The sequence below is a fragment of the Petromyzon marinus genome, chromosome 19 (assembly GCF_048934315.1).
Source record: "Petromyzon marinus isolate PM22_M1 ecotype Great Lakes invasive population chromosome 19, UKy_Petmar_22M1.pri1.0, whole genome shotgun sequence".
NCBI lineage: Eukaryota > Metazoa > Chordata > Hyperoartia > Petromyzontiformes > Petromyzontidae > Petromyzon > Petromyzon marinus.
In genome coordinates, this window is record NC_133685.1 from 3477362 (window position 1) to 3504375 (window position 27014).

Sequence of the window (27014 nt, forward strand, 5' to 3'; positions counted from 1 at the left end):
CATTATCTGTGGCGTGGTGACGACATTATCAGTAGTGTAGTGACGACATTATCAGTGGTGTGGTGACGACATTATCAGTGGTGTAGTGACGCCATGATCAGTGGTGTAGTGACGACATTATGAGTGGCATAGTGACGACATCAGTAGTGTAGTGACGACATTATCAGTGGCGTGGTGACATTATCAGTAGTGTAGTGACGACTTTATCAGTGGCGTGGTGACGACATTATCAGTAGTGTAGTGACGACATTATCAGTGGTGTGGTGACGACATTATCAGTGGTGTAGTGACGACATTATCAGTAGTGTAGTGACGACATCAGTGGTGTAGTGACGACTTCAGTAGTGTAGTGACATCAGTAGTGTAAGTGACGACATTATCAGTAGTGTAGTGACGACATTATCAGTGGTGTAGTGACGACATTATCAGTGGTGTAGTGACGGCATTATCAGTGGTGTAGTGACGACATTAGCAGTAGTGTAGTGACGACATCAGTGGTGTAGTGACATTGTCAGTGGTGTAGTGACGACATTATCAGTAGTGTAGTGACGACATTATCAGTGGTGTAGTGACGACATTATCAGTGGTGTAGTGACGACATTATCAGTAGTGTAGTGACGACATTATCAGGGGTGTAGTGACAACATTATCAGTGGTGTAGTGACGACATTATCAGTAGTGTGTGACGACATTGTCAGTGGTGTAGTGACGACATTATCAGTGGTGTAGTGACGACATTATCAGTGGTGTAGTGACGACATCAGTGGTGTCGTGACGACATTAGCAGTAGTGTAGTGACGACATTATCAGTAGTGTAGTGACGACATTATCAGTGGTGTAGTGACGACATCATCAGTAGTATAGTGACGACATTATCAGTGGTGTAGTGACGACATTATCAGTGGTGTAGTGACGACATTATCAGTGGTGTATTGATGATGTTATCAGAAGTGTAGTGACGACATCAGTAGTGTAGTAACGACATTATCAGTGGTGTAGTGACGATATTAGCAGTAGTGGAGTGACGACATCAATGGTGTAGTGACGACATTATTAGTAGTGTAGTGACGACATTATCAGTGGTGTAGTGACGACATTATCAGTGGTGTAGTGACATTATCAGTGGTGTAGTGACGACATTATCAGTAGTGTAGTGACGACATCAGTAGTGTAGTGACGACATTAGCAGTAGTGTAGTGACGACATTATCAGTAGTGTAGTGACGACATTATCAGTAGTGTAGTGACGACATTATCTGTGGTGTATTGACGATGTTATCAGTGGTGTAGTGACGACATTATCAGTGGTGTAGTGACGACATTATCAGTGGTGTAGTGACGACATCAGTAGTGTAGTGACGACATTATCAGTGGTGTAGTGACGACATTATCAGTAGTGTAGTGACGACATTATCAGTAGTGTAGTGACGACATTATCAGTGGCATAGTGACGACATCAGTAGTGTAGTGACGACATTATCAGTGGCGTGGTGACGAAATTATCAGTGTAGTGACGACATTATCTGTGGCGTGGTGACGACATTATCAGTAGTGTAGTGACGACATTATCAGTGGTGTGGTGACGACATTATCAGTGGTGTAGTGACGCCATGATCAGTGGTGTAGTGACGACATTATGAGTGGCATAGTGACGACATCAGTAGTGTAGTGACGACATTATCAGTGGCGTGGTGACATTATCAGTAGTGTAGTGACGACTTTATCAGTGGCGTGGTGACGACATTATCAGTAGTGTAGTGACGACATTATCAGTGGTGTGGTGACGACATTATCAGTGGTGTAGTGACGACATTATCAGTAGTGTAGTGACGACATCAGTGGTGTAGTGACGACTTCAGTAGTGTAGTGACATCAGTAGTGTAAGTGACGACATTATCAGTAGTGTAGTGACGACATTATCAGTGGTGTAGTGACGACATTATCAGTGGTGTAGTGACGGCATTATCAGTGGTGTAGTGACGACATTAGCAGTAGTGTAGTGACGACATCAGTGGTGTAGTGACATTGTCAGTGGTGTAGTGACGACATTATCAGTAGTGTAGTGACGACATTATCAGTGGTGTAGTGACGACATTATCAGTGGTGTAGTGACGACATTATCAGTAGTGTAGTGACGACATTATCAGGGGTGTAGTGACAACATTATCAGTGGTGTAGTGACGACATTATCAGTAGTGTGTGACGACATTGTCAGTGGTGTAGTGACGACATTATCAGTGGTGTAGTGACGACATTATCAGTGGTGTAGTGACGACATCAGTGGTGTCGTGACGACATTAGCAGTAGTGTAGTGACGACATTATCAGTAGTGTAGTGACGACATTATCAGTGGTGTAGTGACGACATCATCAGTAGTATAGTGACGACATTATCAGTGGTGTAGTGACGACATTATCAGTGGTGTAGTGACGACATTATCAGTGGTGTATTGATGATGTTATCAGAAGTGTAGTGACGACATCAGTAGTGTAGTAACGACATTATCAGTGGTGTAGTGACGATATTAGCAGTAGTGGAGTGACGACATCAATGGTGTAGTGACGACATTATTAGTAGTGTAGTGACGACATTATCAGTGGTGTAGTGACGACATTATCAGTGGTGTAGTGACATTATCAGTGGTGTAGTGACGACATTATCAGTAGTGTAGTGACGACATCAGTAGTGTAGTGACGACATTAGCAGTAGTGTAGTGACGACATTATCAGTAGTGTAGTGACGACATTATCAGTAGTGTAGTGACGACATTATCTGTGGTGTATTGACGATGTTATCAGTGGTGTAGTGACGACATTATCAGTGGTGTAGTGACGACATTATCAGTGGTGTAGTGACGACATCAGTAGTGTAGTGACGACATTATCAGTGGTGTAGTGACGACATTATCAGTAGTGTAGTGACGACATTATCAGTAGTGTAGTGACGACATTATCAGTGGAGTAGTGACGACATTATCAGTAGTGTAGTGACGACACTATCAGTGGTGTAGTAACGACATTATCAGTGGTGTATTGACGACATTATCAGTGGTGTAGTGACGACATCAGTAGTGTAGTGACGACATTATCAGTGGTGTAGTGACGACATTATCAGTAGTGTAGTGACGACATTATCAGTAGTGTAGTGACGACATTATCAGTGGAGTAGTGACGACATTATCAGTAGTGTAGTGACGACATTATCAGTGGTGTAGTGACGACATTATCAGTGGTGTAGTGACGACATTATCAGTGGTGTATTGACGATGTTATGAGCTTAAGGGGTGCCGCAATCAGAATATTTATTTAGACTGGAGAAATCCGAAGAGCTTTTAAGCTCTTTTTCACAGATGTTCTGTAGGGTCACGGGGAAAGAACGTTACGTCAACAAAAATACAAAAACACGTGATAGGAGTGCAAAGTGCAAGGTAAACGAATCACCCAAACATACAAATATTAACTAAACCATCCCCATCCTACCAGTCAGATCGGTAGCTCAACAAAGTGGGACCATCATTTGGACATTTAGGGAACGTCCATAAATGACGTCACGCACCTCGGGGGGGGGGGGGGGTCAGACATTTGTGACGATGTGTGACGAGGGAGGGGCGGGATTGAGAAATGTGACGTCACATCACAATTCGCAACCTTAAATAAATATAGACAACACGTTCTACTTAATTAAATAGACTTTTTAATAAATGTTTTCTCCTACAACATCAGAGTGCAGCGCCACATTAAATACGCACTACAATGACAATAGTTTAAAGCGATTTGAAGCATGTTTTATTTGGGGGGGGGGAGGTAGAGCTTTGTGACGTCATATTTAAGGGGGGGTCTGACTTTTTGTGACGTTGTGTGACGAGGGGGGGAGGGGGTCAAAAATCGTTCAAAATCGCGTGACGTCATTTATGGACGGCCCCTTACAGCACGGGGGCCCCAACTCGTAGCGGTGACCACCAGGGGAGGGGGTGGAGGGAGGCGGGGCAAGGCACCCCCCTGCCTGCCCCACGCTCGTGCCACGCTAGGAGCCATCCACTCAGTACGTACGCATGGAGGGGGGAGAGGGGAGGTAACCCAAATGCGTCGCTTGCGTATGGGGGGGGGGGTCTACTGACAATGTACACATGGCAAACGGGGGGGGGGCGGGGGGGTGAAGCCTCGATAATAATTTGTCTACATTGGCCTGCAAATGAGTTAGATAGCCCGGCGGTGGACAATCTATTTGCTTAAACACGTTAATATTATTAAAATCCTTGATCGTGTCTGCGTGGATTAAATATCGGCCGTTCCAAAGGATTCGGGGGGGAGGGGGGTGGAGGGTGCGTCATGCGTACGTACGCAGTGGGGGGGGGTATAAAAGTCCGCGTGCCTACAGGGAGGGGGTGATGTGTCCGGTTTTGACAGACTTGTGCGTACCGACTCCATAGATGACCCCCTCGTGGGTGAGGCAGGAGCGAGGTTGGTGGCCACGCCACAGGCACGCGTCTCTACCTAGGGGAGGCCCAGGATCGGTTCAGATGATCGTCACCGGTGTTGGTGGCCGCGAGCGGGCATCGAACCCGTGCCGCTGGGTTCTTAGCGCAGCGTAGCTCCGACCGCTCCCCTCCTGCGTCCGTCTCGCGGAAGTTTCCACGAACGAGTGCCGAGCATTCGACCGGAGGGGTTCGAAAAAGGTCGATCTATTTACAAATCAGTTCAATTAACATTCCCATAAATTCGCACAACCTGCAGTCGATCGGCAGGTGCGGTGGGGTAAGGTGTAGGACCTCCCGCCTCTTCCGAGACGTGCTCGTCTGCGCGGAAGATTTGGCCAAAATTCCCTCTCGAGGGGGCTGCAGTAGAGGCGCTTCCTCTGCAGTGGCGTGCGCAGGAAATTGCAGGGCTGTAAAATGTACAAATATTCAAACTTAATAAATTTTGTTATATCTCCAATAAATGTTTTTAGGTGGCAGTGAATGATAAAAAAACCCGTGTTTTTTTTGTATTTCCTTTAAGTTCATTAATTTTTCCAACAGCTTCTAATTCAAATTATAATTTTTTTTTAAGGCCAGTGACTGTTGGTGCAGGTAATGATGGACTGGGAGTGATGGGGAAGTGATGAGTGATGGGGTGGGGTGATTTGGAGGTCATGTAAGCAGCGATGTCGGGGGACGTGTAAGTGATGGGGGAAGTGATGGGAGAGGGGATGGGGGAGATAATGGAATGTACTGTATCATGGCAGGGTTTTTAGGAAATTGATGGAAGCAGTGATGGATATATGACGGGTGTTGTAATGCATGGGATGTTGTGTGGCGGTGATAATTATAGGAGGGCTGTAATGGATATATAACTGTGGAGTGATGTATGACATGATGGGCGAGGTAGCAGCATGGCCGTGATGGGAAGATGACGGCGATGTGATGCGAATGGTGGTGAAGGATCTTCCGATGCTTCAGTTCTCCCTAACTCTGAGCCACGATATTCAGCCTGTTCATCATGGTCACCATCATCACCAACTGCGTCTTCATGACAATGAGCGATCCGCCTGATTGGTCCAAGAACGTCGAGTAAGTCTTGCAGCAGTCAATTACCTGCCTTGCCCCGCGCACCCTCCAAAACGTTCGCCGGGTTCACACACACACAATATCCTCCTATAATGTTTCTCTGGGTAGGGTGCGTGTGCAGCTTGGCGCGCGTTGAAGATGCTTGCAATTTTTTTTTGCGTGAGTATAGGGTAAACAACCTGGTGGGTTTGTAATAGAGCAATAACGACAAAGCGTTGCGGATGTGACCGGAAGGACGAGGCGGTGATAGGTGGGACACGTGTGCAGGATGTGAGGGAGGACCGGTTGTCGAGACCGCTATTGGAGTGGCCTCCGTGAGTCCGGTGACCAGGGGACACAGAGGGCCTAAAGAGCAGAGGCAGGTGTTGGAGGTCACGTGTCGACTGTATAAGCAGCTGCCCCGAGCGCAGTGGGAAATACAATTTGAAAATAAATGTGAACAAAAATAATAATAAAGGAAAATTAAGGGCGTGTATATATTTAGTTTGGTCTTTAGTGGGATGAGATGCATTTTTATGATATAGTTTGTATTTTAAAAATAAGATTTTGAAAATCAATACAAATGTACACTGATCTCTATTTCAGGGCACAAGCAAAAATAAATTTTGTAAATCAATTCGTAATCCCATTAATAGTCCAGGGTGGTCCAGTGCAATCACGTGTCCCGGGCGTAATAGCAAGGCGCTGGTACAGTACTGTACTGCAAAATAATTCATTTGGCCCACAAAAGTGAATAAATATGTGATTATCGTCTGAAGCAAGCACTCTCTCTAAGGCTACCGCTTCCAAAAGCATGTACATCCGCCCTAGAGAACAACGCAATGTGGACTCGCATAGAGTCTAACATGGGACGCTACACAGGCAGTGGGCACATTTATTTATTTCAGGTTTCTCTGTTTGAGACCATAGGCCTCTACGTAAGTCATAGCGTCTGTGTGCGGTTTATGGGGCCCTATTTGGGCATGGGTCTCTGTGTGAGTGTAATGGGTCTATTCGAGTTTGTGTGTCCGTACGTATGTAGAACTTCTTTCGCACCGCACGTTGTCAACCTCGATGCGAGTCTACGTGTCTCTATGCGTTTATATGGGGTCTCTATGTAATATCGACCTCTCTGGCTTCTTTGTGTGCTGATGGTGCCTGAGCCGTTACCTAAATACGTGTTTCTCTCTAAGGCAGTGGGGTGATGTGTGATGATCGAGCGTGTCGAGTTGCTTTTGTATCGACATCAGTACAGCATTTGGGCCTCTCTGCGAGTCCGTGAGTCTCCACGTTTGCTCCGCGGGCTCCTGCGTTTTACCAACGCTCGGTTTCACGAAATGTCGCGTTTACCCCCATTGGCAAGGTGACGCGCACTTTTTCGACCAACGAAATCGAATTTCCCGCGTGAGCGATATTTCACTCCGGCTGCGCGCCACGATATCACCGGACGTGAAGCCACCCGGGAGGCTGCCTCGTCGTCGTCGTCATCCACCCGCGGACTGGACATCTGTGAGAAAGAGCTTCATAGCTCATCAGATTCCCTCCCGCGGTCTAAATAAAGATGCCGATTTTGATCCGCGACAGCGTCGCGGTGTCCCTGCCGTGGCAGCAGTGACGCCTCCACGTGCAGCAGCTCCTTTTGGCGAGTTCCCCTGAAAAAGATTAATAACTTTTGTTTTAAATCAATTGGTATTAGTCAATCGTTTTAATAATTTGTTCGTTATTTTTTTTGTATTGTGAAAAGTGATATAGGTGGTGTATTTTTAGGTTAAGGAGTAGAGTTGGAATGACATCCCCTGATTTTTTAGTATTAATGAATTAACGTTTTTTTTTTAAGAACGTAAACCGAGGGATAAGCCGCACAGCGTGGATGTATGGTATATGGTGGCGACTATAATGGAACCGCTTCTCACGGCGAGAGGCAGAGGAGTCGTTCATAGGCAGGGGAGATAGGATCGTGGTTGATCCTGGACTGCGTACAAGAATGAGGTGCACCATTTATAACCGGGCGCGGTGCAGGCCACCCACCCCCTTGTGTGCCTTGCCGGCCTTCATAAGTGCTACTCGCTAACAGCACTTGCCCCAACAGCCTGTTAAGGCTACGCGGGGGGGGGGGTATCTTTGCCTTTGTGTTGGGAGTGGTGACGCTGTGCTCCGTACCCCGAGTTCGATTCCCCAGCCCTCTCCGAGGCTGCCTCCACCCGAAATGTATGCGTGCGTACCTGGTGCAATGTGCGAACACCTCGAGACTGGGCAGACAAAAGGTGGTCAGGGATGGTGTTGGCCACGCGGCCTCACCTTCAATAGGTGCTCGCTAGCAGCGTTTGCCCCGCAGCAGTCAGTGCGGTGATGTGTCGGAGCTTTACGTTGGGGCATAGATAGGTTAGAGCGTGAACATCAGCCATGGGGGAGACAAAGACGGCTTTGCGTGGTGTTCGCCAATACCAATACCACGCGCCATTCGCCACTAAGTGACGGTGACGTCTCCACGGCGCCCGTGCCAGGGCAGGTTCACTTTGAGGCCACGTGAAGTGTCGAAGGCTCGCTGCCTGACAGGTCTCGGGACAGACGCAGCAGGTGCCATGGGTTGGCTGACTGAGATGACCTGTAGATGCACACCAGCTGAACCCCCCCCCCCCCCCCCCACTGTGCCAGGCTAGGTGCAGGAGGTATCGGGACAGACCCAGGTGCCATGGGTTGGATGACCGGTAGATGCACACCAGCTGTACCCCCCCACTGTGCCAGGCTAGGTGCAGGAGGTATCGGGACAGACCCAGGTGCCATGGGTTGGATGACCGGTAGATGCACACCAGCTGTACCCCCCACTGTGCCAGGCTAGGTGCAGGAGGTATCGGGACAGACCCAGGTGCCATGGGTTGGATGACCGGTAGATGCAAACCAGCTGTACCCCCCACTGTGCCAGGCTAGGTGCAGGAGGTATCGGGACAGACCCAGGTGCCATGGGTTGGATGACCGGTAGATGCACACCAGCTGTACCCCCCACTGTGCCAACTTTCTGCGTTTTAACTGCCCGGCGCTCCGCTCGTTGTTGGTGCTTGCCACAACCTCATCCACAATGCTGACCTTGTATAAAATAATTTTCGACAAGCTGTTTGTCAATCCACTGCTGGATGAAAGCTTCCTGGTGCCATGTTGTTCGAGAGGTAGGGGGGTTTACCATACTTCACCACGTTGGTCAATGCAGGTTCGTGAAGGATAGGAGGTCCGGTTCAGATGACACTCGCCACTCGGTGTCAGCTGTCGTGGAGAATCAAACGCAGGCTTTGGAATAGATAACACGAGATACATAACTAGACACTAAGCCTGCTGCCCAGCATCTGCCCCCCCCCCCCCACTTAAAAAAAAACAAGTTTATTTTTAACGCATCCCATCAGCCTGCCGGCCAGACCAGACCAGACCCACGCCTTCTTCTGAAGTACATAATTTCAGCAGCATCTGTCTCAACGCAAGAAAAGGAAACTCTGGACCGCTTTTCGATATATTCCAACATTCGGCGGGAGTCTCGTCAACAGAGAGAGTCACCGCTTGCTCGTCGGTCGCTCGCTCCTCCTGGGGGTTTGCTCGCTGACGGCACTTGCCCCGACAAGTATGCCGAGTCTTTTGTAATGGGCGCGGGGTAGGGGGGTGTTCTTTGCCTTTGTTTGACTGTGCGCGTGCGTGCGCGCGTGCGCTCGCGCGTGCGTGCGCGCACACACCTGCTGCCCCCACTGCTCGCCTTTGCGCTCGTCCACAACAAAGCTCATGTATAATACACACTTACAGCGACGCGTCAGCGTGAGCGCGTCTTCCCACATGCGCAGCTCATTATCTAATGCAATGAGCTCGATGCGCGGCAAGCGGCGGCGCGGCGGTTTGGCGCGCCGCGCCGGCCACCCGAGTTCGATTCCCGCTGCTCACACGGCCACCAACACCCGTGACGACTCATCTGAGATCTGAGCGGGTCCTGGGCCTCCCTGAGACGCGGCTCAGCGTCAAATGAGTGCTGTGCTTTGGTGTTGTGTTGTTCAGCATCGTCCACCGGGGGAGACAAAGGCGGCCAGGCGCGGTGCTGGCCACCTTCCCCCCCCCCCCCTCCCCCTTCGTTTGTTGTGCCGGTCTTTCGTAGGTGCTCGCTAACAGCACTTGCTCCCAAAGTCTAAGGCCACACGGGGCATCTTTGTCTTTGCATTTGCCAGTCATCTCAGTCAACGCGTAACATCTGAGTCTGTCCCGTGACCCACACTTCACGTGATTGCCTCGAAATGCACCTAGCCTGGCACAAGCACCGTGGTGACGTCGCTACCACTCAGTGGCGATTGGCACCTGTCCTGTTTTTGTTTGAGCGCGGAGTGGTGGCGCAGTGGTTAACAACACTCCGCTACGATCCCGGCTACCTGGGTTCATTGAGGCCAAACCTGGATGCGCTGGGTGGGACACGTGTGCAGGATGGAGGGAGGAAGGGCCCGGTTACTGAGGCCGGCTTTGGAGTGGTCTCTCCACGAGCCTGGCGACCACGGGGCAAGAGAAGGCCTAAGACCAGATGGTGGTGGGATACTGTGAGGGCAGGCTCTATGGGTCTCTGTGTTGGTTTATGGGTCTATGGGAGTATGTGGGTCTCTGTGTTAGTCTATGGCTCTGTGTGAGTCTACGGGGCTCTGTGCGAGTTTGTGGGTCTCTGTGCGAGTCTGTGAGTCTCTGTGTTATACTATGGGTCTATATGAGTCTGTGGGTCTCTGTGTGAGTCTACGGGGCTCTGTGCGAGTCTGTGGGTCTCTGCGCGGGTCTGTGGGACTCTGTCAGTCTTAAAAGCCAGATAATAGGGAGACTGCTAGGCCACATCTCGGAGGTCGCGTGGTCTGACAGGGCGTAGAAAGCCCTGGTGGAGGTGTGTTTACATCACCGGCTTTTGGCCACGAGGAACACCGTGCGATCTTCACGTAGCCAGGCCGTGGTAGTGGTGGTGGTGGCTCTATGCATGTGGCTGCCTGGAATCCAGCACCGTGGAGACGGCTCGGGTCGGCGGATCAGGCTGGTTCGGCAGGCGAAGACGGTTACTACGGACGAGTTACGCGCGACAGTAATCTCCATCTCTTTCCATCTTGTGCGTGCGTGCATCCTCTCCCACCTACTTTCTCTCTCTCACGCGGCGGGTTTTCTCCGAGAGCTCCGGTTTGCTCCTCCCCCCCCGCCCAAACGCACAAAGACAAAGATCCCCCGTATAGCCTTAACATAATGTACGGGCAAGTCCTGTTAGCGAGCACCTATGAAGGCCAGAACGGTACACGAGGTGGTGGGTGGCCAGCACCACGCCCGGCCGCCTTTGTAACCGTGCCGCCGTAACCTCCGCCCAGGTACACCTTCACGGGGATCTACACGTTCGAGTCGCTCATCAAGATCGTCGCGAGAGGATTCGTCATCGACAACTTCACCTTCCTCCGGGACCCCTGGAATTGGCTGGACTTCAGCGTCATCACTATGGCGTGCGTTGTGGTGGGGGGGGTAGAGGGAGGTTCTGTATATGTGGAGTTTGCGGTGTCTCTCTCTCTCTCTGTCTCTCCCCGTGGCCGCGTGGTCTTTTGTCCAGAGTGCTCCTATATTTCCTTCCCCCCGCCACCCATCACCACATTTAGAATCAACGTCACGGCGTTTCACAGTAATTTGGCTACTGCTATAAATTTCCACGCGATGATGATGGTGACAAGCCCACTTTGTTGAGACCTATTATTTTTGTGATAGCCAGGTCGCTTCTGATTTAAAAAAAGAGATGTGTTGAGATAGCTCATTGGGGCCCTTACACACCTGGTAAAATAAGGATAGAATAGTTAAATTAGAGATCTGTGCAGTCCACCATGGGGGGAGTGGTGTTAGGGGGGGTGGAGTGGTGGTTTGGGGGGGGGGCGAGGCTGTGGGTGGGGGGTTCAGAGGGGTGGGTGGTGGGGCTAGAAATCCACGGCTCCTGTGACGTGGGTGATAAAAAAGATCGTCATCGTCAGCCCTGATAAAATCCACTGCTGGATGAAGGCCCTCCCCAAGCCACAAGTGGGACGTTCCTTTCCCGGGCGCGTTAGCGAATGTTTAGGAGGAGAAATCTGCGAGACGATCCGTTCGCGCGGGATCGAAATCTGTGGATTCCGTCGTGGAAGTCTGTGGCTTCCATTGTGAGCTCGCTGAACATCTGCAACTCTTTAATTTTGCAGGCAGCGTTCAATATTCGTAAAGCGTATTCATTAATAGTAAGTAGCCTTGTCGATTTGATGGAATTGTATCAAATGTCAGGAGTGCTGGTGGTTTGTGTGGAGTTGTTGTAGTGAGGAGTGCTGTTGTGTGGAGTTGCTGTAGTGAGGAGTGCTGTTGTGTGGAGTTGCTGTAGTGAGGAGTGATGGTGGTTGTGTGGAGTTGCTGTAGTGAGGAGTGATGGTGGTTGTGTGGAGCTGCTGTAGTGAGGAGTGCTGTTGTGTGGAGTTGCTGTAGTGAGGAGTGATGGTGGTTGTGTGGAGTTGCTGTAATGAGGAGTGCTGTTGTGTGGAGTTGCTGTAGTGAGGAGTGATGGTGGTTGTGTGGAGTTGCTGTAGTGAGGAGTGATGGTGGTTGTGTGGAGCTGCTGTAGTGAGGAGTGCTGTTGTGTGGAGTTGCTGTAGTGAGGAGTGATGGTGGTTGTGTGGAGCTGCTGTAGTGAGGAGTGCTGTTGTGTGGAGTTGCTGTAGTGAGGAGTGATGGTGGTTGTGTGGAGTTGCTGTAGTGAGGAGTGATGGTGGTTGTGTGGAGTTGCTGTAGTGAGGAGTGATGGTGGTTGTGTGGAGTTGTTGTAGTGAGGAGTGCTGTTGTGTGGAGTTGCTGTAGTAAGGAGTGATGGTGGTTGTGTGGAGTTGCTGTAGTGAGGAGTGCTGTTGTGTGGAGTTGCTGTAGTGAGGAGTGATGGTGGTTATGTGGAGTTGCTGTAGTGAGGAGTGCTGGTGGTTGTGTGGAGTTGCTGTAGTGAGGAGTGATGGTGGTTATGTGGAGTTGCTGTAGTGAGGAGTGATGGTGGTTGTGTGGAGTTGCTGTAGTGAGGAGTGATGGTGGTTGTGTGGAGTTGCTGTAGTGAGGAGTGCTGTTGTGTGGAGTTGCTGTAGTGAGGAGTGATGGTGGTTGTGTGGAGTTGCTGTAGTGAGGAGTGATGGTGGTTGTGTGGAGTTGTTGTAGTGAGGAGTGCTGTTGTGTGGAGTTGCTGTAGTGAGGAGTGATGGTGGTTGTGTGGAGTTGTTGTAGTGAGGAGTGCTGGTGGTTGTGTGGAGTTGTTGTAGTGAGGAGTGATGGTGGTTGTGTGGAGTTGCTGTAGTGAGGAGTGCTGGTGGTTGTGTGGAGTTGCTGTAGTGAGGAGTGATGGTGGCTGTGTGGAGTTGCTGTAGTGAGGAGTGCTGTTGTGTGGAGTTGCTGTAGTGAGGAGTCGTAGTGAGTCGTAGTGAGGAGTGGTTTCAGTAGTTCACACGTGTGACTGTGCCCAGGTACGTGACGGAGTTCGTGGACCTGGGGAACGTCTCGGCTCTGAGAACCTTTCGGGTTCTGCGAGCTCTCAAGACCATCTCCGTTATCCCGGGTGACGTTCACACACACAAAGACAAAGGTCCTCCCATATAGCCTGCACAGGGCAAATGCCGTTAGCGAGCACCTATTAAGGCCAACGCCGGCACACGACGCGTTGGTGTGGCTGGAGCCAGGCCGGCCTTCGTCTGATTGTGACTCCCCGTGTCGGCGAGTCGGTTACGGATGAGTGGTCCTTGGGCAGGCCGGGGATCGGTTCAGATTTTCGCCACCGATGTTAGCCGTGAGCGGGAATTCGAACTCGGATCGCCGATGTTCGTATCACAGCACCGCTGAGCCACCGCTGAGCCACCGCCGAGCCAGCGCTGAGCCACCGCTGCACCACCGCTGCACCACCGCTGCACTACCGCTGCACCACGGCTGAGCCACCGCTGAGCCACTGCTGAGCCACCGCCGAGCCACCGCTGCACCACCGCTGCACCACCGCTGCACCACCACTGCACCACCGCTGCACTACCGCTGCACCACCGCTAAGCCAACGCTGAGCCACCGCTGAGCCACCGCTGAGCCACCGCTGCACCACCGCTGAGCCACCGCTGCACCACCGCTGAGCCACCGCTTCCTCCTTCCCCTACAAAACGAAAGAGGCTCACAAATTATTCCAAAGAGGAACTAATTTCTCTGAACATTGGTTTTCTTCGATGACACGGGGGAATACGTATTAATATACTCGGAAAGGTGGCGGGAAGGGGTGGGGGTTGCTAAGGGGGGGGGGAGGGGGGTTGGCATCTGTAGACGTGCGTCATCCAGCAGTGGATTAACAACAATAATTCCGTGCACGCACACAAGCTTGAGTCGACATGGGGGGGGGGGGGGGGGAAAGTCGCGAGTTCGACTCCTCTCTCGCTCCAGCGCGTGTGACAGCAACGCCCTGCACGCGGCCGCAGTTGCGATGCCTAGCCTGCCTTGCAGGGAGTACACGCACCTCCAATTAGCGCGGTTGGCTGCGTGCGGCGCGAAAGAAGTTCAACGTTCGTGCGTCGCTGGCTCTGCACGCAGGCCTCAAGACCATAGTGGGGGCGCTCATCCAGTCGGTGAAGAAGCTGTCGGACGTGGTGATCCTCACCGTCTTCTGCCTCAGCGTGTTCGCCCTCATCGGCCTGCAGCTCTTCATGGGCAACCTGCGGCACAAGTGCATCCTCTGGCCGCGGCCAAACGCCTCGTTCGCGTACAACACGACGGAGGAGCCCTTCGACTGGCAGAGCTACATCGACGATACGAGTGCGTGGCGGGGGCGCTCGTTGCACCGCGCGAGGCGCTCACCGCGATTGAACCCGCGATGCCTTGTGCCGATGTCGTCAGGGAGCGTGCACCATCGTGCGAACCCCGGTCACCCTCGCGCCAGCGGCGGCGGCGGCGGCAAACAAAGACGGCGGGCCACCGCATCGAGCGCTTTTCAGACGCGCTTCTGCGGCCGTCCGGAATGCTCTTCCTTCCGATATCAGGAAGTCACTGGAGCTGCGCACTTTTAAATCTACACTGAAAACTAATTTCTTCAGAGCTGCTTTTCGTGTTCAGTTTGTCGTCCTTCCTCCCCCACCCCCCCCCCCCGATGCACCTCTGGTTAGCGCGGTTGGCCACGTACAGCGGTACAAAAGATGTTCAGCGTACGTAGGTGCACACCATCCGTATCGGGCGTAGTCGCGTTTTGGTGGCAGCAGGGGATGATCCTTGCGAGCTTCATTATCAGGCCTTTTAATCCAGACCATGTTGTGGGCTGATGACGAGTCTACGTAGGCTGTGCCTGTCTGGGATTTCATTTTTAAAAAATCTGGCCTCTAATTTTAAAGTTGTGCGTCGCAATGGCCAATACTTGGTCATAGCAACAGCGTTCAGGTTAGAAACCCACGTGATCTTTGGGGATCACCGAGTCGATGAGAGGGCTGATTCCCTGGAGGATGACGCGTCCCAGGAGTTTGTCGGTCATGTACAGGCGTTCTATTCCTTTATTGCCTTTGGCAGCGTGTTCAGCAGCTGGATGGCAATGTCGAGGTTTGCTGCTGCTGCTGCTGCTGGCCACGACGAGAGGGCCTTCGGCAGAGCGAGAGAGTTCGTGTCGCGTCGCTGTTCCTCCTCCATTGAAGGAGCGCAGAGAGCAGCGGTTTACCGCAGTTTCTGGGATGCATGGCCACGGTCGCGAAACAAACCGGGAGGAAGAGTGAGAACGGCCACGCTGAGTGGGCGTCCAACGAGCAGAGATGCGCGGGAGGAAAATTGTCTCGCAGACCTGTCTACAGACAGAACCCTGAACGACGACAACGGCGATTATTATTTAATGAGTTGTCGCTGTTGTGCGCGTGTGTGTGTGTGTGTGTCTCCAGAAAACCATTACGTCTGGGAAATCAAGGGGAACGACGCGCTTCTCTGCGGCAATGGCTCGGACGCCGGGTGAGCGGAATTTGCGCATCGAGACGCGAGGTCCCGATGGCGTTTTACGTATCTTTTTTTGCGAGCGGCAGAATTATTCTGCGGCCTAACCGCGCGGTCACGAACACAGGGTCCGCCGGCGCCTGTTGTAAAGTTGGAGACCACGTGTTCTCTCCCTCTCTCCCCGTGGTCGTCGGGTGGATTGTTCTCCGGGTTCCTCCGGCTTTGCCCCCCTCCTCCACACGTGGAAATCGACTCGCGTTTAGACGGTTTGGCTGCTGCTATGAATTCCCAGCCACTTTGACGGTGAGCTGTAATCACGTGCGGCCACGTCGCCTCTGAAACATATCTAATATCTCAGTGGGCTGCACCTGCGAAATAAAATGAAATGGTAAGCAAGTAGGAGTAGAGCACATTGTGAGATTTTGAGGAGGCACGCGTGCGAGCAGAGTCAGTGTGTGCGAGGAAGCCAGTGCGTGTGTGCGGGTAAGCGATTGTGTGCATGGGTGACCGAGCGTGTGCGAGGGTTGAGCAAGCGAGTGCGTGTGTGGTTGAGCGAGCGGGTGTGTGTGCGTGTGGGTGAGCGAGCGGGTGTGTGGTTGAGCGAGCGGGTGTGTGTGCGTGTGGGTGAGCGAGCGAGTGTGTGGTTGAGCGAGCGGGTGTGTGTGCGTGTGGGTGAGCGAGCGAGTGTGTGGTTGAGCGAGCGGGTGTGTGTGCGTGTGGGTGAGCGAGCGAGTGTGTGGTTGAGCAAGCGGGTGTGTGTGCGTGTGGGTGAGCGAGCGAGTGTGTGGTTGAGCGAGCGGGTGTGTGGTTGAGCGAGCGGGTGTCTGTGCGTGTGGGTGAGCGAGCGAGTGTGTGGTTGAGCGAGCGGGTGTGTGTGCGTGTGGTTGAGCAAGTGTGCGTGGGTAAAGGGCGAGCGAGCGAGCGAGTGTGCGCGCACGCGCTTGCCAGGTTTAGAAAGCGTGCGAGCGAGGGGAGTGTTCGAGTCTACAGGGGTGAGTGAGCGAGCGTGCCTGCGAGCGTGCCGTGATGCAGCCCCGTGCGTTGTCCTCACGCAGCCAATGCCCCGAGGGCTTCACGTGCATCAAGGCCGGGCGCAACCCCAATTACGGCTACACGAGCTTCGACTCCTTCAGCTGGGCGTTCCTGGCGCTCTTCCGCCTCATGACGCAGGACTTCTGGGAGAACCTCTTCATGCAGGTGGGAAGCTCGTCACGGAATCGGAGGGTTTCTGCCGCGAACAGGGCCACCCGCTTCGCACGCCTCGGCAAACTCGGAAGTCAAAAGTCAAAAGTGATCCCCATGCTCCAACCACTGCTGGGAGTTCCACATTTTTTTTGTGTGTGTTTTAGATTATTGTCCTTCCGCCACACCTACGTTCAGCGCGGTTGGCTACATTATGGCGCGAGAGAAGTTCAGACAGACTACATCGGGGAGTCTAATCCATAGGACAAGCATTGCTCGACTTCCACACACAAGTGGCACTCATATTATTGACCACGGAGGGATTGATGGGCTGAGTCACCCCCAACCAGGAATTGAACTCCCCCAAGCGCCTTACACCACAGATCTTATCTCAACCTTGCCAATGCCCTGCCGAAGGCTAGGCAAGGACACCCCCTCCTCCCTCCCCCTCCCCCCAGTGGCAGCTGTCCCTGTGTGGCACAGGATGTAAACGGAACCGGCACCCAAGTGGGAATTCTCTTATCTTCTTGGGTACGATGGCAACAGAAGCGAGATGTTCAGGGGCTCAATGTCGCGGTCTACTGCTGCTGCTCGCCATGACGAGAGGGCTTCAGGAGAGAGAGATCGTGGTGCTGTTCCTCCTCCTTTGAAGGGGCTCGCTACCACAGTGGGTTGCTCTGTGTGCGTGGCCACCACGATATTGGCGTATAAATAAAATTGGCATATATATGAACATAGATGACCTATATATTTATTTATTTCCATCCAAAACTACAAAATTATATATTTATATATTTTAGCCAAGGGAGGGAACAAGCCAATCTGCTGACTGATTACAAATGTCGTGTCTTAGTAGTTAGTGTAACACCGACCATATAAGTTGACATCATAATCAATGGCTAGATGAGAGCAACAGACGACATTGTTGACGGTGTACTCAATAAGAGGAGAGCGAGGTTATTGTCGTCAGAGCTTGTGAGAACCAGGTGGGTGGGAGAGACCTCCAAAGTGGAGCAGTGCGGGGGAGGAAGCAGTGTGGTGAGTGACTGAGTGAGTGGATGAGTGAATGAGTGTGTGTGTGTGAGTGGGTGAGTGACTTAGTGAGTGTGTGAGTGTGTGTGTGAGTGGGTGAGTGAGTGTGGTGAGTGAATGGGTGAGTGACTTAGTGAGTGTGTGAGTGTGTGTGAGTGCCTGAGTGTGTGAGTGACTGAGTGTGTGTGTGAGTGAGTGAGTGCGGTGAGTGACTGAGTGTGTGTGTGAGTGGCTGAGTGTGTGTGTGAGTGATTGAGTGAGTGGGTGAGTGACTGAGTGAGTGGGTGAGTGACTGAGTGCGTGTGTGAGTGGGTGAGTGAGTGGGTGAGTGACTGAATGTGTGTGTGAGTGGGTGACTGACTGAATAAGTGTGTGAGTGGCTGAGTGAGTGTGTGAGTGACTGAGTGAGTGAGTGTGTGTGAGTGGGTGAGTGAGTGGGTGAGTGACTGAGTGAGTGGGTGAGTGACTAAGTGAGTGAGTGTGTGAGTGAGTGGCTGAGTGACTGAGTGTGTGTGTGAGTGGGTGAGTGACTGAGTGTGTGTGTGAGTGGGTGAGTGAGTGGGTGAGTGAGTGGGTGAGTGGCTGAGTGGGTGAGTGACTGAGTGTGTGTCAGTGGCTGAGTGGGTGAGTGACTGAGTGTGTGGGTGAGTGGCTGAGTGAGTGGGTGAGTGACTGAGTGTGTGTGTGAGTGGGTGAGTGACTGAGTGTGTGTGAGTGGCTGAGTGGGTGAGTGACTGAGTGTGTGTGTGAATGGCTGAGTGAGTGGGTGAGTGACTGAGTGTGTGTGTGAGTGGGTGAGTGACTGAGTGTGTATGAGTGGCTGAGCGGGTGAGTGACTGAGTGTGTGTGTGAATGGCTGAGTGAGTGGGTGAGTGACTGAGTGAGTGAGTGTGTGTGAGTGGGTGAGTGAGTGGGTGAGTGACTGAGTGAGTGGGTGAGTGACTAAGTGAGTGAGTGTGTGAGTGAGTGGCTGAGTGACTGAGTGTGTGTGTGAGTGGGTGAGTGACTGAGTGTGTGTGTGAGTGGGTGAGTGAGTGGGTGAATGAGTGGGTGAGTGGCTGAGTGGGTGAGTGACTGAGTGTGTGTCAGTGGCTGAGTGGGTGAGTGACTGAGTGTGTGGGTGAGTGGCTGAGTGAGTGGGTGAGTGACTGAGTGTGTGTGTGAGTGGGTGAGTGACTGAGTGTGTGTGAGTGGCTGAGTGGGTGAGTGACTGAGTGTGTGTGTGAGTGGCTGAGTGAGTGGGTGAGTGACTGAGTGTGTGTGTGAGTGGGTGAGTGACTGAGTGTGTGTGAGTGGCTGAGTGGGTGAGTGACTGAGTGTGTGTGTGAATGGCTGAGTGAGTGGGTGAGTGACTGAGTGTGTGTGTGAGTGGCTGAGTGAGTGGGTGAGTGACTGAGTGTGTGTGTGAGTGGCTGAGTTGAGTGGGTGAGTGACTGAGTGTGTGTGTGAGTGTGTGTGTGAGTGGCTGAGTGAGTGGGTGAGTAACTGAGTGTGTGTGTGAGTGACTGAGTTGTTATGACCCGCAGTGAGATGAGTGAATGTTCAGTTTCATTTATTAAATTAAATTAATTTATTTATTTGGTATAGCCCTGTGAGCCATTCGGCTCTTGAATCGGGTGGAACCGCAACAAACCAAAAACAAAAACATGAAAAAGAAAACATCTTAAAGTAACTATGCGCAAACAGAAAAATCTTCCAGAAAAAGCACCGTACACCAACACTGTGTGCAAAAATCCCAGTGAGATGCAAGTCAAACAACAACAACAACAACCACAAGACAACTTAGATTAAAGCCATCAGTCTAACTCCGTACTACAACAAACAAACATGGCCAAACCAAAACACGTTTTCGAAATCACCAAAATAAAGTCATAAAAGCAATGTAACAGTGATCACAGGAACTGTGACCGAAATTTCACAATAAACGACATAAACAACATGTACCACCAAGCAGGAGTATCAGTCGAAGTATCAACATTTTTCAATGCACCTTTAAAGATCAGCACGCTAAATCAAAGCACAAGATCATACTTTGCAGCGGTCATCCGGAGCGAAACATTTGATTTTAGGCCACTGAATAGCAGTGGCAGCTCGGGGTGTACAACTCCTCTAGAGCAGTTTTGAGTGAAGATCTGAGTGAGCGAGTGAGTGAGTCAATTGCGGTGTTGGTGGTGATGGTGGTTGAAACGAAACAGTCAGACTCTGGTACAGACCCGAGTCCTCAACATGGGTGGAGGAGGAATCGACGGGCAAAGTTCACGGGGATCAGCGACCATGGTCGTTAGCAGATAGTGACAAGGAGGCGACCGACCGCCGGTGATCGGGCGGGGTGGGCGCGACCGGCACCGTTGGCAACTATGCCACCCTCTTGGCATCGGGGGGCGCGAGATCGAGTAACGGCGACAGACAAAAAAACGGAGGAGCGTCACCGACGCAGGAACTCTGCGGTTACGACCGGATGTTTGGGAGATGCGAGGAGCTGGGGCGGGCGACAGGAGTGAGTTTTTTTTTCGCCTCCTCCCTCCACCTCCTCCTCCTCATCTGCTATCGTAGTCGTTCCGGGAATTCCTGTACATTTATAGGGCCTCCTTGTGCCAACCGCTGATACACGGAGACCGTCCACTTTTATCTCCGTGGTCACTGGCACCTCAGGAGAAGATCAAGTAAACAGGACAACAGCGGTTAACGATCCTGACGTTCGGTAATGGCGGCTATTTTTAATTCGCAAACCCTAATCTTAGGATATTAATATACAGGTCTTAATTTTCTTTACGCTTTCGAACTAAGCTCCGTCTGTCCGCGACGTGTGGGTGGAGGTAAGGGGGAGTGGGTGGGTTGGGGTTTAGGGGCACGGTAAGAAGACGATCCCGTGTACGGCGAAACTTTTGTATCGAGTTGTCTTCGCCACGAGGGGACTTGCCCCCTCAGAGAACGGGCCCAGATCGATGGAAGGAACTCTGCGGGTTCGTCAATTACGCCGCGCGGACTTACGAAGAGGTTGGGCGACGTTCCGAGCATCGGTCCTTCTGCGCAGTGCGTGGGTCTAGAGGCCGTGGAGGTACAGCGATGAACGGGTTGCCCAAAATTTAGGGGCGACAAATCAGTGCTAAAATGCGAACTGGAAGCGGGTGCCTCCTGTATCCCCCCAAACCCGCCCTTCCCTAAGCTGCCGCTCGCCACACGCTGGCACATCACGTCACCTCGTCATCACGTCACCTCGTCGTCACGTCACCTCGTCGCGTCACCTCGTCGCGTCACCTCGTCACGTCACCTCGTCGTCACGTCATCACCTCGTCGTCACGTCACCTCGTCGTCACGTCATCACCTCGTCGTCACGTCACCTCGTCGTCACGTCACCTCGTCGCGTCACCTCGCCGCGTCACCTCGTCGTCACGTCGTCACCTCGTTGCGTCACCTGGTCGGGTCACCTGGTCGGGTCACCTCGTCGCGTCACCTCGTCGCGTCACCTCGTTGCATCACTTCGTCGCGTCACCCGGGCCTTGTCACCTCGTCGCGTCACCTCGTTGCATCACTTCGTCGCGTCACCCGGGCCTTGTCACCTCGTCGCGTCACCTCGTCGTGCGGCTCCAAGTGATGGTTAGCATCGATAGTTGGGATGTTTCCGGGGAGAACGGCGAAACGGCAGCAGTTGCAGATAATCCGTGCGCGACTGGTTTCACTTCCCTGTTTCAAATGTTTTTTAAATTTTTGTTCTTCATCTTAATAGTATTTATACTGTTGTTTGTCTCTTAACTGCGATTCTTTAAAAGTTTATTGTTAGTTTTAATGTATCGGCCAATCCTGGCCCAGCTGACTCAAAAACGTAATAAATTTAACATAGAGACTCATAGAAACTCACAGAGATACATAGACTCAAAGGGATACCTGGAGACTTAAAGAGATACTAAACTAACGTTTTATTTTACCAGGTAAGGTCCGCTGAGCTGTATAGCTCTTTTTCAGAAGCGACCTGGCCATCACAAATGATCGCTCAACAAAGTGGCTTATCGTGTGGACATTTACAGCAGCCAAATACTGTAAACACGTGATGTGGAAGGAAAAACTGGAAAACCTGGAGAAACATCCACATGACCACGCGGAGAACACGCAAAAGGCGTTCAGGGTCGGGATCGCACGCACGACCTCCTGTATACCAGTCCAGGTAGTTAACATCTCGCCACCTCGGCGCCCATACATAGAGAATAATAGAGACCTGTAGGAACTCGGTGAAAAGTGGCCAGGTCGCTCAACAATGTAATAAGCCAACTGACACGAATGTGCATTGCTTTGTGCTTGCAGACGCTGAGGGCCGCCGGGAAGACCTACATGATCTTCTTCGTGGTGGTCATCTTCATTGGATCCTTCTACCTCATCAACCTCATCCTGGCCGTGGTGGCCATGGCGTACGACGAGCAGAACCAGGCCACGCTGGCCGAGGCCGAGGAGAAGGAGCGGGAGTTCCAGCAGATGCTGGAGAACCTCCACAAGCACCAGGATGACATGGAGCAGCAGGTGAGGGGCAACCGCAGAGCGGTGGACGTGCGTACGGGCCTCGGATGGGAGGCCTCCACAATCGCCGCCAGGAGGACCTCAGACTTACCGGGAACTTTGAGGATTAAAAAACTCAGCAGTTACCACCAGCTGTGGTGACCTTAAGGTTGAGGCCTCAGGAATGGTCAGGAGGTGCGGCGATCTCAAAGGTGAAGTCCTCTTGGTGATCACAAAGAGGTTTGAGGACCCAGATGGTAAAATCTCCGCTGTCACGACCGGACGCTGGGACCTCTAAAGCGAGTCCTCAGTTGTTGACCAGGAGATTTTAGTACCTCGGGCGAGGAGCTCAACAATAACAATCGGGTATGATGGTCTCAGGCGAGACCTCCGTAGGCTGAAAATATCCTTAGGTGACACTTTATCAACCACTACCAAGATGTAACAACCTCAACGTAAGACTGTCAACAATTACCAAGAGGTAAAAGCATCTCAAGATGAGACCCCAGCAATCGCCAGCTGTGAAAACCCCCATGTTGTATGTGCGCATGTTGAACTTATTTCGTATCGTACGTAGCCAATCATGCTAATCGGAGGTGCACCTCAATAATTACCAAGAGGTCAGAGATCTGGAGGTGACACCTTAACATTGACCACGAGGTTTGGGTACTTCAAGTAAAAGGGCTCAGCCATCACCACGAATCAGGCTACAATAATCGGAAGGGCGAGAGAACCACTGGTCAGGTCCCGGGTTCAGTCGCATAAAAAAAAATTAAACCATACCCCGAACTCCAATTTTAAATAAATGCAGCCTTTCTCTCAAGGCGCTCTATTTGTCTGGCCGCTGCAGTGGCGGCCGGACGCACGGCGGGCCGGCCGCGAGCGCGTCCGTGCGTGTTGTGCGTTGAGCAAACACGCGTGTGAACTCCCGCACACAATGGGAGCCTTCCTCACAATTGCACCTGTCACCTGCCTGCCCTGAAGGAGACTTGGTCACGAAGCCACCGCAGCCTGCAAACACCTTACGACCACCGCCACAATTGCCGCTGCCGTGACAACCACCAACTCCACCATCACCACCACTAACCCCCACCATTGTTGCCACCACTACTACCACGTGACCCGCGGTCTGTGAATCGGCGGTGCAGGGGGGCAGTGTGGGATCACGTGACCCGCGGTCAGTGAATCGGTGGTGCAGGGGGCAGCGTGGGATCACGTGACCCGTGGTCTGGGGGGAGTTGGGGTTGCGTGTGGGCCTGGGGAGCGAGGGGCCTGGAGGGGTGGTGGGGAGGGGGGTAAGGGACACGCACTACTCCGGCGCCACCGCCGCGGTGAATGACGGGCAGAATAATTGCGGCGCTCGCGAGAAAGGCGGCGGTGGCGGCGGCGTTTCGTTGCCGCAGCCTCGGGGCGCTGGTGCCTCGCCCCGCGTTTGATGTCGCCCGGTCCCCCAGCCTCGGAGCCGAAGGCTCGGCGGTTGAAGTCGGGGTAGTCAGCGGCACGGAGCTGCGGCTAAACTAAAAACTTTTATTTTTTATTTTTACCAGGTAAGGTACCCGCTGAGCTATGTAGCTCTTTTTCAGAAGCGACCTGGCCACACACAACCGATAGGTCGACAAAAGTGGCTTATCATCACGTGGGAATGCAAATCAGCCAAAAATAACCCGCATTACTTGCAGGAACTAATACATTGATATAGTCCATCAAGGGCCTTAAGATCTTCTGATCTCCAACTGCTCAGCGCTCCCAGGTCTGGGTCGCGTTCTTTTGGCGATCGGGCTTTTGTTAGCGGTGGCACCCAAACTATGGAAGCGCCTTGCCACTTGAAATCAGGGCAATCAGTAGATATATTTGTCCGCTTTGAAAACCCCATCTCTTGAAAGTGGCCTTCCCTCTTTAGTTTGGTCGGTTGCCCTGGCTCTGTTTTTGTTTCCTGCCTTTCATGCATCGCGCATTGGGATCCTAGAATGCAATGCGCATTATGCATTTGAATTATTATTAGGATTAAATTGACGCTTACTCAAAGTGTGGATGGAAAAAGGACCCAGAAAAATAAAATCCACGCGATCACGGGGAGAACACGCAAACTCGAAATATACAGCAGCAGGCGTCAGGATCGGAATCGAACCCACGACCTTCTGTAAACCTGGCGAGGTAGTTCACATCTCGCCACCAGCAGCGCACCGCTTTTGTGCCCGTCATCCTGAGACACGAGAGAAGGCGCCGCGGCGAGGCTGAGAGAGAGAGAGACCCTCACCTCAAGGCGGCATGGCCAGGCCGCAGGGGCAGAGCATGCGTGTCGCCCGCTTGGTGCGCGATCACCACGGGATATAAAGGCCGCCGGGCGTGAGTGCCGGCCACTCGCCCACCCCCTCGTGCGTACCCGGTACCGGCCTGCATCAGCGCTCGCCCCAACAGTCTGTTAAGGCTATACGGTGGGGGGGGGGGGAGGGGAATTTTTGTCTGTCCCATAGCCTCCCGTCGGCGAACGTTCAACACTTTACGTGGCTTCAAAGTGCACCTAGCCTGGCACAAGCACCGTGGGGATGTCACCGCCACTCGGTGAAAATCGACGCTTGGTGTTGTTTGGGAGCAGTAGTGCAGTGCTTTCCGCACTGCGCAACGGATCCAGAAACCCACGTTGGATTTCCACTCTCGGCCATCACCGCTGACAAATATATCCGAACCAGTTCTGAGCCCTCCCCCCTGGGTCGATTCAGGCAAAAAAAAGACGTGGAACCTGATGCGATGTATACACATCGCCACTGGGGAGACAAGGGCGTCCTGCCATGGTGCTGGCCACCCACTACCACGTGTGCTGGGCTCGCAAACTGCACTTGCGCAAACAGCCTCTCGGCTATACGGGGGAACTTTATATTCGTGCGTCTGGTCAACTCAGCCTCTAAATGAGTGCCTAGTGTGGTGCTTAAACATTGCCGCTGGGGAGACGGAGCCGACGCGGTGTGGTGCCGGCCAAACCAACGTCTCCCGAACGGCGTCCTACTTCATGAGCAACAGCCACGCGCAGATTTGCGTTCTCCTCCCTTTTTGCCTCGTTTCGCCAAAACGCTTTTGGCACTTTGTTATGAACACCGCTGCCCGACTCGCCCCCGGCGCACTTACGACGCAGAAAGCATCCATCACTTGCCGTATCCGTCGCCTCAGCCCCTCACCTCCACCCAATGTCGGATGACCCTAGTAGCAAATGTAGCAGCTACACGTGTAGCAGCTACACGTGTAGTAGCTACACGTGCAGCAGCTACACATGATACGGGCCCCCGCACTTTCAAGGGCCCCGCGCTAAACGCTTTCAAGCTATCAATTCCGGTTCAGTGATTCTGCACTTGCTCTATTACTATAGTACTATACCGCCTTCAACTTTTATGAACGACTAGGTGTTCAAATCACGACTGGGTGTTTAAGGTTAGCGATATTTGTCGTATTATCTGGCTGTACAGCAAATAAAAAAAATACAGTTACTTTACTATGCAAGTTCAAAATGTGTTTTTTTAAATATATTTATGTTTTTAGGGCCCCTTTATAACATATACTACAGGCAACGCACTAGCTTAATCCGGCACTGCCTCCACCTAGCCCGGTACAGAAACGAATTTTCCTCACGCACAAAGAAATGTACTGCACTGCAGAGTACAATATATTATTTACGTACAGTATTTTGGTGATTTTTTTAGTGCACTGTATAGTATTGTACCCCGTCTAATTTGTGCTAAAGCTGACTTGCTGTACGCTCGTGTTGAGCATAATATAAAAAAATGTTTTTCATTTAATGTAACGTTGTGGGTACGGCTACAATGAAGATCCGAGCATTAACACAGCGTCACCCTACCCTCCATTGTCTTTGTTCAGCTCTTGTGGAAAAGTCACCTTGATTCACGTCGTTTCGATATTCGCTGTCGCACCTTTCAAGGAACGAATCCTCCAACGTATATCGGCCTTTAAAGGCTAAACTGGGGATCATTGCCTTTTGCATGTTTTTGAATGTGCATGCACTGGTCACAGCTACCCGTGTAGTGGGCGGGGGATACCTGCGAAATGGGCGGGGCTACCCGCATAGTGGGCGGGGCTATCTGCGAAATGGGCGGGGCTACCTACGTAACAGTGCGGGGCCACCAACGGAATGGGCGGGGGTTACCTGCGCAGAGGGCAGGGCTACCGGCGCAGTTGACGGAGCTACCTGCGTAGTGGGCGGGGCAAGTGACTGGGTGGGCGTAGCTCTGCAAAAGTGGGAGGGGGCTGCCAGTTCACCACGCGTCCAGATTGAGCCTCCGAGAAAATTGACAATTGATTCCAAGCCTGCGGCTCTGTTTGCGTCCTGCCTTTGTAACCCTGCAGTACGCCGAGGACCAAGCTGGCCTGAGCTCCTCCTCGTCCTCGGAGACGTCGAAGCCGAGCAGTGGCACGGAGCGCGTAAGCCACAGGAAGAAGCGAAAGTCATGCAACAGCGGAGAGGGCATCGCCAAGACCGAGTCGGAGGAGAGCCTCGCCGAGACCGCCAAGAGCAACGGCATAAAGAAGAAGGGCCGCTCACGAGAGGTATGGCCGCCTCTCCCTGGCCCCCCTCGTCCGCTCAGCGAACAGAGTCACCCCCCCCCCCCGTCCGCCTGCCCATCTCCCAAGTCACCTACTCACTTACCAAGTAACTCACCCACTTACTAAGTCACCCATCCACTCACTTAACAAGTCAACCATCCACCCGCTCACCTCCCAAGTCACCCACCCGCTCACCTCCCAAGTCACCCACCCACTCACCCCCAAGTCACCCACCCGCTCACCTCCCAAGTCACCCACCCGCTCACCTCCTAAGTCACCCACCCACT

At 52.5% G+C, this 27014-nt stretch overlaps 1 protein-coding gene across 1 annotated transcript in view; it reads left to right on the forward strand.

Annotated features, from left to right (window-relative positions):
* Positions 1 to 5307: 5307 nt before the first annotated feature.
* LOC103091816 (sodium channel protein type 2 subunit alpha) overlaps positions 5308 to 27014 on the forward strand; it is a 60796-nt gene continuing 39089 nt past the window's right edge. The window contains exons 1-8 of the mRNA XM_076068084.1: positions 5308 to 5547; positions 10875 to 11003; positions 13008 to 13099; positions 14104 to 14325; positions 15426 to 15492; positions 16530 to 16671; positions 21988 to 22200; positions 26530 to 26730. Of these exons, the coding sequence (XP_075924199.1) occupies positions 5477 to 5547; positions 10875 to 11003; positions 13008 to 13099; positions 14104 to 14325; positions 15426 to 15492; positions 16530 to 16671; positions 21988 to 22200; positions 26530 to 26730 (1137 nt within the window). The 5' untranslated portion in view covers positions 5308 to 5476. The remainder of the gene's footprint in view (positions 5548 to 10874; positions 11004 to 13007; positions 13100 to 14103; positions 14326 to 15425; positions 15493 to 16529; positions 16672 to 21987; positions 22201 to 26529; positions 26731 to 27014) is intronic.